This window comes from Helianthus annuus, chromosome 5 (assembly GCF_002127325.2).
Source record: "Helianthus annuus cultivar XRQ/B chromosome 5, HanXRQr2.0-SUNRISE, whole genome shotgun sequence".
Classification (NCBI taxonomy): domain Eukaryota; kingdom Viridiplantae; phylum Streptophyta; class Magnoliopsida; order Asterales; family Asteraceae; genus Helianthus; species Helianthus annuus.
The window spans coordinates 94,133,097-94,154,837 of NC_035437.2; the positions used below are offsets into that span (position 1 = coordinate 94,133,097).

The 21,741-nt window shown below is 38.0% G+C and overlaps 1 protein-coding gene across 1 annotated transcript in view; it reads left to right on the top strand.

The window, feature by feature from the left end:
- LOC118492125 overlaps window positions 1–21,741 on the top strand; it is a 60,975-nt gene that overhangs the window by 21,628 nt on the left and 17,606 nt on the right. The window contains exon 5 of the mRNA XM_035989917.1: window positions 726–1,115. Coding sequence (XP_035845810.1) covers window positions 726–1,115 — 390 coding nt within the window. The remainder of the gene's footprint in view (window positions 1–725; window positions 1,116–21,741) is intronic.

Here is a 21,741-nt window from a genome sequence, read left to right on the forward strand (position 1 = left end):
TCAATGCGCTATGGCAAAGACGGAACCAATTTGGCATCCCTAGAAGATTGGATTGGGATGTGATGACGGAGTTGAACCAACGCGACCGGCTTGAGAATATGTTAACAATTCCCTTTTCGCATTTAGTCATCATTGACCGGCCGATTTATCTGGAGCTCACGCTAGAGTTCTTCGCTACCTACTCATATGACAAGCCCAAAGCGAGTAGGAATCCAGACTTCCGCCACAAGAAAAGAATCAATTTCAGGTTGGGAGGTAGGTGGCACACCTGGACCGTAGGGAGGTTGGGTTGAAGACTCGGTATTTACACTGACGAAGACATGAACTCCGAGTTCCTCACTAATCAATCCACCTTCCCTAGCGAAGATGAACGAGGTGAGTTTTGGGCGCGGGTTGTAGTTGGCCCAGTTCATGATACACGGGTAGCCAAAGCTTCGAGATTGCGAGACCCTTTATTAGAGTTATGCACCACATCTTTAGCCACACTATTGCTGGGCGCATGGACAGTTTGGGAAACTGTCCCACACCGGATGTTATATTTCTATATACGCTCGCGGAGGGGGTTCACATCAACCTCGCCGCGCGGATGGCTGAATACTTTGTGTATAGTTCGGGCAGAACAGCTAGCAGTCAGATCCATGGTGGTCAATACGTGACCCAAATCGCCTACAACATGGGTATTATGACTGACGAAGTAGTTGAGGGTCTTACTTTGGTTGCTGAAGGCACTTTATGTGGATATCCGTTCTTTAAAGGCCATGGGGATTATCGCGGAAACCGACAATGGAGATAGGTTGAAAGGGTTGGATAACGAGGTCTGGGACCCGTTACCACTCGAGCCAGCGGATGACGATGAGGTTATGCATGATGAGGACAAGGAGGAGCATCAGCAGCCACCACACACACCACCACATCAGGAGCCAGAGCCCCAGCAGTTCCAGCATTGGCCTCCTGGCATCCCGTCATATCCTGAGTTCTATGGCCAGTTCCAGCAGATGCAGATTAGCCAAGAGCAGCAGTGTGTCAATATAGAGCAGTTAAGGGCTAATCAAGAGCAGCAGCTGAGGGCCAACCAGGAGGCGATGCGGGCAAATCAGGATTTCATGCGCCAAGAGGTGCATGCTGGGTTTTCTTACATATTTGGGGGTCTTCAGAACGCATACCCCAACTACTTTGGCGAGCCCCCACAGTTCCCATTCAGGAACCCTAGTTGTAGCAAGTACCAGAGGGGAAACGAGCTTGAGTAGGGTTGACTTGGAGTTGGGTAGCAGCAAGGTTTGCAACGGCTTTGTTTTGGATAGCAAAGCGACATATGTTAATCAAATGTCCCAACCGTCCACAGTAGGTACATTTGGAGCAGGGTATGAAGTTTAAATGATGACAGTTGCATCGCTTGCACCATGGGGCAGCTCCCAAGTACGGCTTCCTAGCTGGTGGCGCCGCTACCTGGCTAGGTCCCGCTTGATCGGGTGTAACTGCTGCGGGTTTCTTTGAAGCCTTATGCTTTCTTGATTTTGGTGCAGGCCTGACTTTTGCTTCCTTTGGTGACTCTTGAGTGGCTCCATTTTTGAGACGAGACATGGCAATGCCTAGATCCACAGACTTCAGAATTACTTCGCCTATTTGCTGGGCAAATTTGGCTGTTTGCTTGGACATTTGACCATTGTTGAGATGAAGAGACATTCTAGAAGGAAATGAAAGATATAGGAAGAAACAAATGAAATGTTATCAGATAAACAAAACAGAAAGGCAATGCATACGAATTGCGATCATTTGTTTGTTAGCTAAGGAAAACAAATGAGATGGTGACAAATCAAAGCAAACGGGTCATAATAATGTATCGCTGAAGACATGCTTGCCTATAAGTGAACACTCCCCCCAAGAGTTCCCAGGTAAGAGTGACTGGTCCGATATTGCGGATTTGTACGAACACTCTAGCCTTAGACAGTATTGTTTTATAACTAAACGCAAGTAAACTCGCGTTAGGGTCCTAGGAAGGTTATAGACTAGGTCAAAGAATTACTAATAACCTAATTCCCTATAACCATGAGCTTTGATACCAACTTTTCTGTCACACCTCGACCACGTAAAACAACAAAACGTGGCGGAATCGTCGGGGAGTGTTGTAACAGAATCATTGTTTCATAACACATGGAAAATTGAAATTTTGTTTTATTGATTAACTGAGTTACAATGTCTTAACAAATAAAGAAGTATAACAAAATTAACTAGTCTTGCATCTTTTATTGTCACTAAGGCCCAAGTTCGCCTATGTGTATCTTGATCAATCCTATGCATCATTTCCTGAAACACATGTGAAAATAGGTACGTCAGCATAAAAATGCCGGCAAGTACATAGGTTTTATTGATTTAGGATTCATGACTTATAAGTTTAGAAAAAGTTGTATAACCAAAATCAGTCATGATCCTTGTAAAATGTTTTATTTTATAAATCGTTTGAAAAGCGATGATAGATATGTATAGTTAAAAGAATGATTGTAAGGTTAAATGAATGACCAAGTAAAATGATTTTTTATAAAACAAACTGTTTTGTAAAACAATGTCTTGTGAAAAATATGTTATTTGCGTAAAATGTATAAGTCCAAATTGAATGATTTAAATAACGCTACGACATGTAATGTAATACAAGCACTTATATATAGGAAGTACCAGCGGCGTATCCACCATGCTTGTACCACATTACACACGCCTCGTTACTTAAATCACTTACCCAAACCAAACCCCAATGTAAATTGCCCATGTCTAAACCATTTGTCAAATGTCTTTGTGAAAACCATGTCAAAATGTTCATGAATGTATATGTCAATATCAAAAATGCCCATGTCAAATGTCAATAATGTAATGTGTAAACAAAATGTCATGTATAGCAAGTGAAATATGTATCAACTAAACCATAGGTAAAAATGCACAAAACAATGTATTGAAGTAAAACGTGGTTTAAATCAATGTTATGTTTTGTGGAAACGCATGCTATACTGAATACAAACATTTATGCGGTATTGTGAAAATTCCATACATTCAAGCCTTGAGACAGACGGATAACCCTAAGTAAAGGTTACCAAAAGAAATGTTTTCGGATTCAGTCATTCCTTTCATCCAAACAAACCTAGGATGTCAGGAACGGGATTTGTCAAGTCCTATGGTACCATTACTTACTACCGAGCGGCATGATCAATGTTAATGAATGTATATTGTCCCATTTAAACAAACCAAATGTCATACCAAAATGTAAGCATGTGATGTGATGTGAATGTACTAAGTATGAACTAAATGAACATACATAGCATGTGATGTAAAACAAATGTACTAAGTATGATGAACATACATAGCATGAAAAGGTAATGTAAAACAATGTACTAAGTATGCGCTAAACGAACATACGTAGCATAAAATGTCATGTAAAATGATGTACTAAGTATGCACATAATGGACATACATAGCAAAAACATAATGAAATCATGTACTAATAGTGTACTAATGAACATAGCAAGTATATGATATGAAAACATGGAAAGCATGAAAGTAACAAGTAGGCACATGTGTTTCACCCAAAAATGTTTGAAAAACAGTAAAAGACGGTCTATGTACTCACTTGAGGGTGCTTAGAATGTCACACCCCAACCACGTAGAACATAAAAAATGTGGCGGAAACGTCGGGGAGTGTTGTAACAGAATCAATTGTTTCAAATCCATGGTAATTGAAGTTTCGTTTTATTAATCAAACATGAATGTTTACATTATTTAAACAAGAACCAAAGAATACATAACATAAATTAACTAGTTCTTGTCTCGTTTTAAGTCACTAAGGCACAGGTCCGCCTAAGTATGTCTTGATAAGTCCTATGCATCATCTCCTGAAAACACATGTGAAAATAGGTACGTCAGCATAAAAATGCCTGTGAGATACATTGGTTTTGTGAAAACGGAATTCATGACTTATGTTTGAGAAACTGTTTAGTCATGAACCTTGTAATTTGCTTTGTCTTGTAAATCATTTGAAAAACGATAAGATCAGATGATATGTATAAATAAGAGAACACTGTATGGTTAAACGGATAACCATGTAAAATGAGTTTGTATAAGATAAGTCGTTTGTAAAAAAATGTCTCGTGAAAAGTGTGTTATTTGTATAAAATGTCATATGTCTCAAATTGAAATGATTCAAATAACACTACGATATGTAATACCATACAAACACTTATATATAGGAAGTACCAGCGGCGTATCCACCATGCTTGTATCATATTACACACGCCTCGTTACTTAGATCACTTACTCAAACCAAACCATCAAGGTGTAATGTTTAACAATTGTAGAAAATATTTATGCATAGTCAAATGTCTATTGTCAACTGTAAATCATGTCAACAAATACAACTGGTTTACACGGTTCAATGGTTAAAAACGGTTCATATAATCGAAGGGTTAAGACGGTTCACATAGTCAAATGGTTACAACGGTTCAAAATGTAGTATAATGTGTTCATATGCTGGATGAGCATATGCAACAGAAATGCAATGTAAAGCAATGTACTAAGTACGCACACAATGGGTATACATAGCATGTAACGTAATGTAAAAACATGTACTAAGTACGCACACAATGGGTATACATAGCATGAAATGTAATGTAAAACAATGTACTAAGTACGCACACAATGGGCATACATAGCCTGAAACACCATGAAATCATGTACTATATATGTACTATCGAACATAGCAAGTATATGATATGAAAACCGGAAAGCATGAAAGTAACAAGTAGGCACATGCGTTTCACCCCAAAACAGTTTGGATAACAGTAAAAGAGGGGTTCAATGTACTCACCTGAGATTGCTTTGAAATCCTTGTATAACAACCAAAAATGCTAGAGATCACGGAATATCAAACGGCACCTAATAGGTAGCTATATTAATATACCGGACCTAAATCGGAAGGATCAGATAGTATGCGGGTTCGTAAACCAAACGAGTATGGAGACTCGTGTAATATGGTTTAACCAAGCCTACATACTAAAATGAAACATAACCTAAGTGCTTTACGGCCCATTACGACCCGTTTAGGTAGCTTATGCTACCTTAACGCGTAGAACGCGTTTGGAACGCCTAACATCGTGACCACAAGGTGTAACCTCGGAAGGTTACAGCTATGGTCACCTAATGTGTTTGGTCGGACCCTAATGATCAACCAAATGGGTCGGGTTCGAAAGTATAAGCGATGGTTTAGATCGCTTACCTTACGACCCTATATAAGCACTATACTAAAAGTGACGAGCTAAGCATGTTAGAACATGCTTAACTAAGTTTAGAAAACAGGTTTGGCATCAAAACAAACGGCTTTGATGCTCACGAGTAGTTTGGTTACAAATACGCAAGAATGCGCATTTTGGCCGAAACTACGACTCGTCATTGAGCCTAGATAACGTGGTAATCAGTAGGTATAGTCGCCATGGACTATAACCATCGTGATCACGCTCACGTTATGAAGTTCCAATGAACTTCGTGTTGACCATAGGCTGGTCAATGCAGAAAGTCAACAAAACGTTGACTTTCGGACTCGAAAAGCGAACACTTACGAAGGGTCCCGGAATGCTAATCTAGATCAAAATGGCTCAGGTATGAAACAAAGGTTCCAACATAGAGCGTTTGATCAGATTTTTGTGGGTTTTCACCAAGGGGGGGTATTTATAGGAAAAGTAAAGCCGTTAGGATCGTTTCTTGAATATCGTGCCACGATCTTATGCGTACACTTGTCACAAAGTTGTGGTGCCTTATCTTGACCCTTAGCTCCTGAGATTGTGAAAGGGCATTGCCCTTTGGTGTGTTTGAAAGGCCAAGTTTGCAAGAAAGACAAACTCAGGCAGGCCGCCTGGGCATGCCTGATCTGCACATACTTTCAGAAATGGCAGTTTTGTTCCCTGTTGCATGTTTAAGCCATTTCCGACACTTCTAAGGCCCATAAAGCCAACTTTAAGGCCCTAAAATGATGCCTAAACATTGTGGACATGAAACATGCTCAAAAATATGTCGGATGTTGGTTCGTTTGGCCGTACGATCGCGATGTTCGGTTAATTACGACGGAATGCGCATAAGGGCGAAAAATGATCCAAATTGCGCGACGAAGGGATTTTTCTTATGCCAAACACTAAGGCATAATATAAGGATGCTTACATAAATTTTTGGATGTCCGGATGTATCCAGAACGTAAGTTATGCGCGAAAGTGCAAACTTGTGCACTTTTTGATACTTTTAGCCCCTGAATGATCCAAAAGTTTGTTTTAGCATACCAAACCCCTCAAAGACTATTTCTAAGCTATGTAAAGGATATTTATGGTATGTTTAACTTATGGACATGTTCCGGAATGTCCGTTACATTTCAAATTGGCATACTTTCGCAGTTTGTCAAGTTTAGTCCCTGTAAGCGAATTAACTTGTTTTTGCCATACCAAGGCCTTCAAAACTTATTTCTAAGTTATGTAAAGGTTATTTAAGGTATGTTAAGTATATGTTGATGTTCCGGAGTATTTGTCGCATTTAAACTGAGTACGTTTACGCACCAGTTTGCGTCTAATTCTCCAGAAAGCGATATAAAGTTTGAAATTGAACAAGAATTGATATGTGCAAAAGATACACATATTTATACAAGATACCAAGTATGAAATACAATATTTCATCGGCTTGGTATTTGTTTGATGGTCGTGGTGACACAGGTGTCACAGTCTCCCCTACTTTAGGAAATTTCGTCCCGAAATTTATTCGTAGGAGTCTATTTGTGACTCTGCCAAATAACCATCAGCGATATGCAAGGCAATACCCTGTCATTTTCTTAACGGTCAAATCTTCAGAAACGAAAAATGAACAGACGGAGTCATTTTCAATGGTTGCTTCATCAGAAATGGAAATGAAGGATTACACAACGGATATTCATTTCCTCAACAGATAAATCTTCAGAAACGAGAATGAACAGACGGAGTCATTTTCAACGGTTGCTTCCTCAGAGTTGGAAATGAAGGATTACACAACGGATGTTCATTTCCTCAACGGATAAATCTTCAGAAAACGAAAATGAACAGACGGAGTCATTTTCAACTGTTGCTTCCTCAGAGTTGGAAATGAAGGATTACACAACGGATATTCATTTCCTCAAGGGATAAATATTCAGAAACGAAAATGAACTAACGGAGTCATCTTTAACGGTTGCTTCCTCAGAGTTGGAAATGAAGGATTACACAACGGATGTGCATTTCCTCAACGGATAAATCTTCAGAAACGAAAATGAACTAACACAGTCATCTTCAACGGTTGCTTCCTCAGAGTTGGAAATGAAGGATTACACAACGGATATTCATTTCCTCAACGGATAAATCTTCAGAAACGAAAATGAACTAACGGAGTCATCTTCAACGGTTGCTTCCTCAGAGTTGGAAATGAAGGATTACACAACGGATATTCATTTCCTCAACGGATAACTCTTCAGAAACGAAAATGAACTAACTGAGTCATTTTCAACGGTTGCTTCTTTAGAGTTGGAAATGAATAGGGTTAACTCTAGACACATGACAGAACTTGCTGTGATTTCTGCGCACTAAATTCCATAATTATGTATGCATCCATAATTACGTAATCCCTTGCATAGTCCGCACAGTTTGTTTTGTAATGTTTTGGGGAAAGATATCAAACTTGTGATGAGGGTGACTAGACTTCCATCGGGTCCTTTTAATTAGATCGACAAGGGATCTTCTTAGTTAGGCCACCAAGGAGTCCTTTCAGCTATATCATCACATGATATCCCTAGCCAGATTTTTGGATTAATCTGTTTAACTAGACCACTCATGGGTCTAATTATGAAGTAGTACTTTCTAATCCAAGGAACTTAACTGTAACTTAGAAGTCCATTGAGGATTTTAAGTAATACCTTTGGGTATCCTACTATGAATCTCTTGTACAAGGATATGTAAGATTCTACGAAGATTTGGATAACATAATTTGGATCACACAAAAACATAAAAGGGAACACATAAGCACATAGTCACATAATTGATCAACTTGACCTTTAATTTGTAATTAACTTGTCATCGATTGAATACGGATATGGAAACCAGTCGACGGGCTTCAATGTCCACTGGGATCTATCCGAGAAGATAGGAAGATCTCCCAAAATTTGATTTTTTTATTACAAGGAATCACCACATTCGAATTAAGGCATACAACATGTCACGGCCGCCGACCCGGTTTGACCCGTTTCAGGAGCCGCGGGACAGAAATCCCGTGATATTTATTTAATTGAGTTTAACAGCGGAAGTTTATCATCAGGATCGTTGTAAAGCTAAAAACTTTTCCCGATTATTTTATTTCACAATTCGGGATAAAATCCCGGTAATTTACAATAACATGATTTTACTGATAAATCTTTATTTTTAGAAAACATATTTCTCTATTTTATAATGAGCCACTTTCTTAAGCTTGAAATGCTCCCCAGCACTTTTCCTGAATTACAATAGATCACCTGAAATAGGTTTGAAAAAGGTTTTGTCAGCGGGAAATACTGAGTGAATCATTCAGTTTACTAAAACGACTCGTTTGTTATAATTTACAGTATTAAGAGTTTTTACATATGTTTCTGATATCTACCAACTACCCACAGTATTTGTCACTCGACCGGATCTGTGACTGTGGTCATATCACCATTGGCTGCCCCAATGAATGACGTATATCACTTAATTTTAGGTTCGCCCACCTAATGTGATTAAAACAGTAGTAATGTGCACAATACCCCACATACTGGCTGTAATTTGGTGATTACATAAACTTAATCACTGTAATTATAATTCTGAAAATAATTTGGAGTATTGTAAAACATTTGATAAAAAGAGAATGACTCACATTGCAGATTTAACACGGACAGAATATGGTTTAGCCTTGTTAACCTAATTTAAATAATAATGCACACAAAACCGGGTTAGTGATCAATACAGCATTTAGGATAACTCACGAGATCAAATTCTCACAACGAACGACAAAGTGCAATACTTAAACATCCATCGATTTAACGACGAACAACAAAGTATAACCCTATGTGGGCGGCACTTAAACATCCATTGGATATATTGATCAGTCGGAAAATGAATCGTAATAGCGATCGAGTTATTACCCTGTTTTGCGGCAGCAATTCGATATTAGTGTGTGTTTTGGGACTGTTTCTGCTTATAACTCGACGTCTACAAAGAATTCTTACGTCGTTTTCAACACAGAAAGCAATTGCCAACGTCTGCTATTTATAGTGATTTTTGGACAGGCTTACGGACCGTATGGCTTTTCCCCTTACGGTTCGTAAGGGGTGCAGTCTAATTACATAGGCTAGCTGGGTACGGGACTAGCTTGCATGACTCATTTTTAAAATCAATTTCAATCTGTACAACGCAAATTTGGTGATAATCATCACTAGGGTTTACCCCCCCTTGTATTTTAGGGGCCCTGATCCTAATTCCAATTGTTCTGAAAATTTTAGGGTTAGTGCAGAATTACTTGGGAGTCTCAAATAGGGTTTTCTTATCGCCTAATTATCATCCTAATTATGGATTTTAATGAGAGTTATTACATCCTCCCCACCTTAAGAAAATCTCGTCCTCGAGATTCACTGAAATAGATGAGGGTATTTCCGCTTCATTTCTGACTCCAGTTCCCAAGTATATTCTGGTCCCCTCTTTGAATTCCATTTGACTTTTACCAGTACTAGTCGCTTGTGTTTGAGAAACTTGACCTTCCGGTCTTCTATTTGTAAGGGTTTCTCTATGAATTTCAGCTTTTCATTTACCTCCACATCTTGAAGAGGTACTACCAGGGATTCGTCTGATAGACATTTCTTGAGATTGGATACATGAAATACATCATGTACTCCAGCTAGTTCTTCTAGTAGTTGTAAGCGATAAGCTACTGGTCCTATTCGTTGGATCACTGGGAATGGTCCAACATATCTTGGATCAGTTTTCTTTTCTTGCCGAATCGTACTACTCCTTTCCAAGGAGATACTTTCAAAAGTACATTATCTCATATCTGGAATTCTAGTGGCTTGCGGCGATTATCTGCATAGCTTTTCTGACGATCTCTGGCTGTTTTCAATCTTTCCTTGATTTGAGTTATCTTGTCTGTGGTTTCTTGTACGATTTCTGGACCTGATAATTGGCTTTCTCCTATTTCTGCCCAACATACGGGAGTTCTACACTTGCGTCCATACAGTGCTTCGAATGGAGCGGCTTCGATGCTTGAGTGATAACTATTGTTATAGGAGAATTCGATTAATGGTAAATGGTTATCCCAATTACCACCAAAGTCAATTACACATGCTCGGAGCATGTCTTCTAGAGTTTGGATCGTCCTTTCACTTTGCCCGTCTGTTTGTGGATGATATGCAGTGCTTAGATTAAGTCGGGTTCCCATTGCTTCTTGGAAGCTTGTCCAGAAACGGGAAGTGAAACGACTATCTCTATCTGATACAATGGAGAGTGGGACTCCATGTAAGGATACTACTTCATCCACATACAACTTGGCTAACCTTTCCATGCTAAAGGTTTCTTTCATAGGTAGAAAATGAGCAGATTTGGTTAATCGATCCACAATTACCCAAATAGCATCATTACCTTTTCTGGTCTTGGGTAACTTAGTAACATAGTCCATTGTTAGGAGTTCCCATTTCCATACAGGCATTTTCAACTGTTGTAGTAATCCTGAAGGTTTCTGATGTTCGGCTTTAACTTGTGAACAAGTTAGACATTTAGATACGTATTCGGCTATATCCTTTTTCATTCCTATCCACCAGAAATTCTTTCTTAAATCTTAGTACATCTTATTATTTCCTGGGTGTACGGTATACCTAGATTTATGAGCTTCCTCTAAAATCTTTGATCTTAAATTTCCTTGTTTAGGTACCCAAATTCTGCTTTTGTGGAATTTCCAAATTCCATCATTTCCTTGTTCTAATTCTTTTAGGTAACCTTTCATTCTTTCGGCATCGTCCTTGATTGCCGTTTCCTGAATTTCCTTTAATTGTTCCATTAAATCTACTTGTAGATTTATTCTAAGAGCACGGACTCGCCTTTGCTTCTCATGATCCTTACGACTTAAGGCATCTGCGACTACGTTTGCCTTTCCTTCGTGATATTGAATATCACAGTCGTAATCACTCAGGATTTCCATCCATCTTCTTTGCCTCATATTTAACTCTTTTTGCCCAAATATATACCTTAAACTTTTATGATCTGTATAAACAGTAAACTTACTTCCATACAGATAATGTCTCCATATCTTAAGGGCAAAAACTATAGCTCCTAATTCTAAATCATGAGTCGTATAGTTTTCCTCGTGCTTCTTCAGTTGTCTGGAAGCATACCCAATTACCTTCTTGCGTTGCATTAACACACATCCGAATCCTAATTTTGAAGCATCACAATATACTTCAAAATCTTCTGTTCCTTCTGGTAAGGCTAAAATTGGAGCATTGGTTAATTTTTGCTTCAAGATTCTAAAGGTTTCTTCTTGTTTAGGTCCCCATTCAAACTTAATGGCTTTACAGGTTAGCTTAGTTAATGGTACAGCTATCTTGGAAAAATCCTTAATAAACCGTCTATAATATCCGGCTAAACCTATAAAACTTCTAATTTCCATTGCGGTTTGCGGAACCTTCCAATTGGTAATTGCTTCTATCTTAGCAGGATCTACGTGAATACCTTCATGATTCACCATGTGTCCTAAGAATTGCACTTCTTGTAGCCAAAATTCACACTTCAAAAATTTGGCATACAATTTTTCTTTTCTTAACAAAGTTAAGAGTGCATGCAAGTACTGACAATGTTCGTCCTGACTTTTTGAATAAATAAGTATATCGTCTATGAAAACAATTACAAATTTATCCAAATATGGTTTACAGATTCTGTTCATCATGTCCATGAATGTTGCGGGTGCATTAGTTAACCCAAAGGGCATGACTGTAAACTCATAGTGTCCATACCTAGTTCTAAAAGCAGTTTTAGGTATGTCTTCTTCTTGAACCTTTAATTGATGATATCCGGAGCGCAAGTCTATCTTAGAAAAGTACCTAGCGCCTTGTAATTGATCGAAAAGATCATCAATCCTAGGTAATGGGTATCGATTCTTAATTGTAACCTTATTTAGCTCTCTATAATCGATACACATTCTCATTGATCCATCTTTCTTTTTCACAAATAACACTGGTGCACCCCAAGGGGATGAACTAGGTTGTATAAATCCTTTGCTTAGTAATTCATCTAATTGCTTCTTCAATTCTAGCATTTCAGTAGGAGCTAATCGATAGGGTGCCTTGGCTATCGGTGTAGTTCCTGGAATTAGATGAATCCTAAATTCTACCTCCCTATCTGGTGGTAACCCAGGTAAATCTTCTGGAAATATATCTGGGTATTCTGAGACTACAAGAATTTCCTTAAGTTCTTTACCTTTAGTACTAATGATTACTGAAATCATATATACTATTCCTTGTTTTCGTTCATAATTAGCAACTTTCATTACTGATATGAACATCAGTGGCTTTCGAGGTTTATCTCCTGTAATCATGATTACTTCTCCAGTAGGTGCTTGAATTTCTATAGAGTTTTTAGCACAAATGATTTGAGCATGGTTGGCTATTAACCAATCCATTTCTAACACAACATCAAATTCAGCTAATTTCATAGGTAATAGGTTTGCATCAAATTTATGACCTGAAAGTTCTATTTCTACTTTTTGCAAAACCTGATTGATTTTTACTGAATTCCCATCTGCGGTTTCGACTGTAAAAATCTGCCTAACGGTAGTTAAGGGTAACTTAAGAGCTTGGCAGAATGAAGTATTTATAAAACTTTGGTTTGCACCAGAGTCAAACAATACTTTTGCATAAACGTCGTGAACTAAAAACGTACCGGCTTTCACATCCGGGATGAGCTTTGCTTCTTGAGTGGTTAGCTGGAATGCTCTGGCATTCTTCTTAGTAGCTCCTTCGGTCGCCTTGGTTTTGTTGTCCACTGGTTTGACTAACTTAGGACATTCTGTTTTAAAATGTCCGGCTTCTCCACAATTGTAACAAATTATGGATTTCTTTCTGCAGTTTTCTTCACGATGTCCTATCGTTTTGCAAAAATTGCAAATTTTATTACATTTTCCAAAATGTTTCTTTTTGCAAATTTTGCAGAATGGCAAAGTTGAAGATTGCCCTGCTCCTCTTTTCTTGAAACTACTATTACCCACCCTAAATCCTTGGGTAATTTTCTGAGCTAGTTCCTTCTTCCTGTCTTCATCTCTTGTGCGTATCAATTCATCAGTCAGAGTATTAGCTAATTCTACAGCATCGTCAATAGTGCGAGGTGTCGCAGCCTTAACGATATTGCGAATTTCGCTAATTAATCTCCAAATATAGCGAGAAATGAGTACCGGTTCTGGCGAAGCCAGTGTTGGTACCACTCTTGCATATTCAAAGAATGTCGAAGTATAACTACGACAATCTACTCCTATCATCTGATGATTTAGGAACTTATTTGCCATTTGTTCCTTTTCATACTCAGGACAGAATTTTCTTTCTACAAGATTCTTAAATTCTTCCCAAGTCATAGCATAAGCCCTATTTCTTCCTTTAGCTTGTAACACAGTGTTCCACCATTCGAGTGCTCCTTCTTTAAATAGATTTGATGCGTACATGGCCTGATCATCTTTGGCACACTTACTGATTGCAATTACTGCTTCGGTTTTCTCTAACCAACGCAGTGATGCAGTTGCCCCTTCATTGCCTGCAAATTCAGTGGGTTTACAAGCAAGGAATTCTTTGAAAGTGCAACCAGGTGTTGCAGCCTTCAGTTTCTTAGGGAGCGGCGTGTGCTGGGATTCGTTATCATGATTAACATGATTATTGCCCCCATTTATACCATTACTGAAGTTATCTTCAGAAGTACGTTTACTAGGAACGATATGTTGTGGTTCGATTGGACTTTTTACAGCAGCAACGAATGCTGGAATAGCATTGGCTATCCCTTGAGCAACAATATTTTCAATATCTTGTCTAGTCATATATTGATCCCCTGGATGTTGCTCCGACTGATTAACCTCATTTACCGGTTCATTACCAATATTTGCCATCTGATAATATATATATAATTTTTATTAGTATTTGATAAATAGCAATTATACACAAACAATCAGACAATTTACAATACACGTATAGTCAAAACTATCGATTTCTCGATTTCATTTTATATCGGTTATAGTATGCATCAATACACACCAATATTTTACAAAGTTTTATTTGTAGTTATGTTACGGACTGATTTCACTATTTCTTTTACTATTACACAACTATGGTTTTACCACCCTCCCATCTCTCGCCCCTTGTCGTCCTAAAAACGAAATTCCCTTTCATCATAATTCCAGGCAATTTGTCCCCCTATCTCCCTGATTCTATTTCCTGCATCCATCAATTCTTCACCGTAATGGCGAAGTTCAGCCATATTTTCGTTACTCATTGGTGGATTAGGTAGGGGTTCTGGATCGAATTGTGGAAGAAAGGAATAAGGGTCGTTGACAATATTTTGAAATTGCCAATCATTTGTCCACCATTCGTCCATTTCTACAGGTTGGGAGTGGACTATTGGTTCTGGGATTGCTGGTTCAAAATTCATAGGGAGTGGATTTTCACTAGGATAGGTAAAAACATTAGTATTGACAGGCTGAATAGTCTCACAGCTTGCCAATAGGAAATCTATTTCCTCCTGAAAAGTTATTCCCTGGTTTTGGTTGGAGCTCTCTCCAATTTCTATCTGAGTTGGTCTAGAACCTTGTCCTACTTCCATTTCTATATCTTTAGAATATTCCTCAAACTGTTTTTCCATTTGCCTAGAATCTTTCTTGACTTCAGTTTCCATCTCTTGCTGTTTAGTACTTTCTTTGATTACAATTTCTTTTCCTTTTTCTAAAGGGTTGTTTATTTTAGGAAGTTTCGTGGCTGGCTTTTTCCTACGGATACGACTACCCCATACATAATTCTTTCTTTTCTTTCGTTTTGTCTTTGTCAAAGGTGGAGCATTGAATTCTACAGGTTGTTCCACATCAGCAAAGTATCCAGTGAAATCTTTGGAAACTTCTACATTCACCGGGTAAAGATCGAGGTTCTGAAAGGCTTCAGATATCTCATTCATGCTAGATCGAGGTTCTGAAAGGCTTCAGATATCTCATTCATGTTGTGTAGCATATATGCAAAATGCACAAAAATATTAAGTTAAAACTTTGGAACAAAGTTTAACAAATAAACATTGAAGTTTTATTGCGCACTATTTGTACAAAATAGCAGGAAAAAACACACTTGGATTTATTTATTTATTTACTGGGAAGTACTATTACTAGACTTAGGGTTTTTAAAGATCTGCATGTTCTGCTACTGTGGCTAACATATATAAATTTGCCCATTTCTCATCTAGCTTGTCTTCCCAAGGTGATTTATTGATTAATTCCTGGGTTTCCCTTTTAATCCTCTTTTCTCGGATTTGCTCTTTACTTTTCTTAATAATCATACTCCTTTTTCTAGGAGAAAGCGGTTTTTCATATTGTGCTTTTCGCACAAATATTCCTTCTTCAGGAATTGTAGGGAGTTTTGAAGATGAACTTCCCTCTTCATAGACTGACCTATCTAATTTAAGATAGATATCTTGCAGCTTTTGCTTATCCATACTGTAACTAACACATAGTCAGTTTAATATAACACATAATCACATAAATAGTAATCAGGAAAAATTAAGTATCTCTAAATACTTAATTAGCTTAACTCAGTGGCTCTGATACCACCGCATTTCTGTCACGGCCCCCGACCCGGTTTGACCCGTTTTAGGAGCCGCGGGACAGAAATCCCGTGATATTTATTTAATTGAGTTTAACAGCGGAAGTTTATCATCAGGATCGTTGTAAAGCTAAAAACTTTTCCCGATTATTTTATTTCTCAATTCGGGATAAAATCCCGGTAATTTACAATAACATGATTTTGCTGATAAATCTTTATTTTTAGAAAACATATTTCTCTATTTTATAATGAGCCACTTTCTTAAGCTTGAAATGCTCCCCAGCACTTTTCCTGAATTACAATAGATCACCTGAAACATGTTTGAAAAAGGTTTTGTCAGCGGGAAATACTGAGTGAATCATTCAGTTTACTAAAACGACTCGTTTGTTATAATTTACAGTATTAAGAGTTTTTACATATGTTTCTGATATCTACCAACTACCCACAGTATTTGTCACTCGACCGGATCTGTGACTGTGGTCATATCACCATTGGCTGCCCCAATGAATGACGTATATCACTTAATTTTAGGTTCGCCCACCTAATGTGATTAAAACAGTAGTAATGTGCACAATACCCCACATACTGGCTGTAATTTGGTGATTACATAAACTTAATCACTGTAATTATAATTCTGAAAATAATTTGGAGTATTGTAAAACATTTGATAAAAAGAGAATGACTCACATTGCAGATTTAACACGGACAGAATATGGTTTAGCCTTGTTAACCTAATTTAAATAATAATGCACACAAAACCGGGTTAGTGATCAATACAGCATTTAGGATAACTCACGAGATCAAATTCTCACAACGAACGACAAAGTGCAATACTTAAACATCCATCGATTTAACGACGAACGACAAAGTATAACCCTATGTGGGCGGCACTTAAACATCCATTGGATATATTGATCAGTCGGAAAATGAATCGTAATAGCGATCGAGTTATTACCCTGTTTTGCGGCAGCAATTCGATATTAGTGTGTGTTTTGGGACTGTTTCTGCTTATAACTCGACGTCTACAAAGAATTCTTACGTCGTTTTCAACACAGAAAGCAGTTGCCAATGTCTGCTATTTATAGTGATTTTTGGACAGGCTTACGGACCGTATGGCTTTTCCCCTTACGGTTCGTAAGGGGTGCAGTCTAATTACATAGGCTAGCTGGGTACGGGACTAGCTTGCATGACTCATTTTTAAAATCAATTTCAATCTGTACAATGCAAATTTGGTGATAATCATCACTAGGGTTTACCCCCCTTGCATTTTAGGGGCCCTGATCCTAATTCCAATTGTTCTGAAAATTTTAGGGTTAGTGCAGAATTACTTGGGAGTCTCAATTAGGGTTTTCTTATCGCCTAATTATCATCCTAATTATGGATTTTAATGAGAGTTATTACATCCTCCCCACCTTAAGAAAATCTCGTCCTCGAGATTCACTGAAATAGATGAGGGTATTTCCGCTTCATTTCTGACTCCAGTTCCCAAGTATATTCTGGTCCCCTCTTTGAATTCCATTTGACTTTTACCAGTACTAGTCGCTTGTGTTTGAGAAACTTGACCTTCCGGTCTTCTATTTGTAAGGGTTTCTCTATGAATTTCAGCTTTTCATTTACCTCCACATCTTGAAGAGGTACTACCAGGGATTCGTCTGATAGACATTTCTTGAGATTGGATACATGAAATACATCATGTACTCCAGCTAGTTCTTCTGGTAGTTGTAAGCGATAAGCTACTGGTCCTATTCGTTGGATCACTGGGAATGGTCCAACATATCTTGGATCAGTTTTCTTTTCTTGCCGAATCGTACTACTCCTTTCCAAGGAGATACTTTCAAAAGTACTTTATCTCCTATCTGGAATTCTAGTGGCTTGCGGCGATTATCTGCATAGCTTTTCTGACGATCTCTGGCTGTTTTCAATCTTTCCTTGATTTGAGTTATCTTGTCTGTGGTTTCTTGTACGATTTCTGGACCTGATAATTGACTTTCTCCTATTTCTGCCCAACATACGGGAGTTCTGCACTTGCGTCCATACAGTGCTTCGAATGGAGCGGCTTCGATGCTTGAGTGATAACTATTGTTATAGGAGAATTCGATTAATGGTAAATGGTTATCCCAATTACCACCAAAGTCAATTACACATGCTCGGAGCATGTCTTCTAGAGTTTGGATCGTCCTTTCACTTTGCCCGTCTGTTTGTGGATGATATGCAGTGCTTAGATTAAGTCGGGTTCCCATTGCTTCTTGGAAGCTTGTCCAGAAACGGGAAGTGAAACGACTATCTCTATCTGATACAATGGAGAGTGGGACTCCATGTAAGGATACTACTTCATCCACATACAACTTGGCTAACCTTTCCATGCTAAAGGTTTCTTTCATAGGTAGAAAATGAGCAGATTTGGTTAATCGATCCACAATTACCCAAATAGCATCATTACCTTTTCTGGTCTTGGGTAACTTAGTAACATAGTCCATTGTTAGGAGTTCCCATTTCCATACAGGCATTTCCAACTGTTGTAGTAATCCTGAAGGTTTCTGATGTTCGGCTTTAACTTGTGAACAAGTTAGACATTTAGATACGTATTCGGCTATATCCTTTTTCATTCCTATCCACCAGAAATTCTTTCTTAAATCTTGGTACATCTTATTATTTCCTGGGTGTACGGTATACCTAGATTTATGAGCTTCCTCTAAAATCTTTGATCTTAAATTTCCTTGTTTAGGTACCCAAATTCTGCTTTTGTGGAATTTCCAAATTCCATCATTTCCTTGTTCCAATTCTTTTAGGTAACCTTTCATTCTTTCGGCATCGTCCTTGATTGCCGTTTCCTGAATTTCCTTTAATTGTTCCATTAAATCTACTTGTAGATTTATTCTAAGAGCACGGACTCGCCTTTGCTTCTCATGATCCTTACGACTTAAGGCATCTGCGACTACGTTTGCCTTTCCTTCGTGATATTGAATATCACAGTCGTAATCACTCAGGATTTCCATCCATCTTCTTTGCCTCATATTTAACTCTTTTTGCCCAAATATATACCTTAAACTTTTATGATCTGTATAAACAGTAAACTTACTTCCATACAGATAATGTCTCCATATCTTAAGGGCAAAAACTATAGCTCCTAATTCTAAATCATGAGTCGTATAGTTTTCCTCGTGCTTCTTCAATTGTCTGGAAGCATACCCAATTACCTTCTTGCGTTGCATTAACACACATCCGAATCCTAATTTTGAAGCATCACAATATACTTCAAAATCTTCTGTTCCTTCTGGTAAGGCTAAAATTGGAGCATTGGTTAATTTTTGCTTCAAGATTCTAAAGGTTTCTTCTTGTTTAGGTCCCCATTCAAACTTAATGGCTTTACAGGTTAGCTTAGTTAATGGTACAGCTATCTTGGAAAAATCCTTAATAAACCGTCTATAATATCCGGCTAAACCTATAAAAATTCTAATTTCCATTGCGGTTTGCGGAACCTTCCAATTGGTAATTGCTTCTATCTTAGCAGGATCTACGTGAATACCTTCATGATTCACCATGTGTCCTAAGAATTGCACTTCTTGTAGCCAAAATTCACACTTCAAAAATTTGGCATACAATTTTTCTTTTCTTAACAAAGTTAAGAGTGCATGCAAGTACTGACAATGTTCGTCCTGACTTTTTGAATAAATAAGTATATCGTCTATGAAAACAATTACAAATTTATCCAAATATGGTTTACAGATTCTGTTCATCATGTCCATGAATGTTGCGGGTGCATTAGTTAACCCAAAGGGCATGACTGTAAACTCATAGTGTCCATACCTAGTTCTAAAAGCAGTTTTAGGTATGTCTTCTTCTTGAACCTTTAATTGATGATATCCGGAGCGCAAGTCTATCTTAGAAAAGTACCTAGCGCCTTGTAATTGATCGAAAAGATCATCAATCCTAGGTAATGGGTATCGATTCTTAATTGTAACCTTATTTAGCTCTCTATAATCGATACACATTCTCATTGATCCATCTTTCTTTTTCACAAATAACACTGGTGCACCCCAAGGGGATGAACTAGGTTGTATAAATCCTTTGCTTAGTAATTCATCTAATTGCTTCTTCAATTCTAGCATTTCAGTAGGAGCTAATCGATAGGGTGCCTTGGCTATCGGTGTAGTTCCTGGAATTAGATGAATCCTAAATTCTACCTCCCTATCTGGTGGTAACCCAGGTAAATCTTCTGGAAATATATCTGGGTATTCTGAGACTACAAGAATTTCCTTAAGTTCTTTACCTTTAGTACTAATGATTACTGAAATCATATATACTATTCCTTGTTTTCGTTCATAATTAGCAACTTTCATTACTGATATGAACTTCAGTGGCTTTCGAGGTTTATCTCCTGTAATCATGATTACTTCTCCAGTAGGTGCTTGAATTTCTATAGAGTTTTTAGCACAAATGATTTGAGCATGGTTGGCTATTAACCAATCCATTCCTAACACAACATCAAATTCAGCTAATTTCATAGGTAATAGGTTTGCATCAAATTTATGACCTGAAAGTTCTATTTCTACTTTTTGCAAAACCTGATTGATTTTTACTGAATTCCCATCTGCGGTTTCGACTGTAAAAATCTGCCTAACGGTAGTTAAGGGTAACTTAAGAGCTTGGCAGAATGAAGTATTTATAAAACTTTGGTTTGCACCAGAGTCAAACAATACTTTTGCATAAACGTCGTGAACTAAAAACGTACGGGCTATCACATCCGGGATGAGCTTTGCTTCTTGAGTGGTTAGCTGGAATGCTCTGGCATTCTTCTTAGTAGCTCCTTCGGTCGCCTTGGTTTTGTTGTCCACTGGTTTGACTAACTTAGGAGATTCTGTTTTAAAATGTCCGGCTTCTCCACAATTGTAACAAATTATGGATTTCTTTCTGCAGTTTTCTTCACGATGTCCTATCGTTTTGCAAAAATTGCAAATTTTATTACATTTTCCAAAATGTTTCTTTTTGCAAATTTTGCAGAATGGCAAAGTTGAAGATTGCCCTGCTCCTCTTTTCTTGAAACTACTATTACCCACCCTAAATCCTTGGGTAATTTTCTGAGCTAGTTCCTTCTTCCTGTCTTCATCTCTTGTGCGTATCAATTCATCAGTCAGAGTGTTAGCTAATTCTACAGCATCGTCAATAGTGCGAGGTGTCGTGGCCTTAACGATATTGCGAATTTCGCTAATTAATCCCCAAATATAGCGAGAAATGAGTACCGGTTCTGGCGAAGCCAGTGTTGGTACCACTCTTGCATATTCAAAGAATGTCGAAGTATAACTACGACAATCTACTCCTATCATCTGATGATTTAGGAACTTATTTGCCATTTGTTCCTTTTCATACTCAGGACAGAATTTTCTTTCTACAAGATTCTTAAATTCTTCCCAAGTCATAGCATAAGCCCTATTTCTTCCTTTAGCTTGTAACACAGTGTTCCACCATTCGAGTGCTCCTTCTTTAAATAGATTTGATGCGTACATGGCCTGATCATCTTTGGCACACTTACTGATTGCAATTACTGCTTCGGTTTTCTCTAACCAACGCAGTGATGCAGTTGCCCCTTCATTGCCTGCAAATTCAGTGGGTTTACAAGCAAGGAATTCTTTGAAAGTGCAACCAGGTGTTGCAGCCTTCAGTTTCTTAGGGAGCGGCGTGTGCTGGGATTCGTTATCATGATTAACATGATTATTGCCCCCATTTATACCATTACTGAAGTTATCTTCAGAAGTACGTTTACTAGGAACGATATGTTGTGGTTCGATTGGACTTTTTACAGCAGCAACGAATGCTGGAATAGCATTGGCTATCCCTTGAGCAACAATATTTTCAATATCTTGTCTAGTCATATATTGATCCCCTGGATGTTGCTCCGA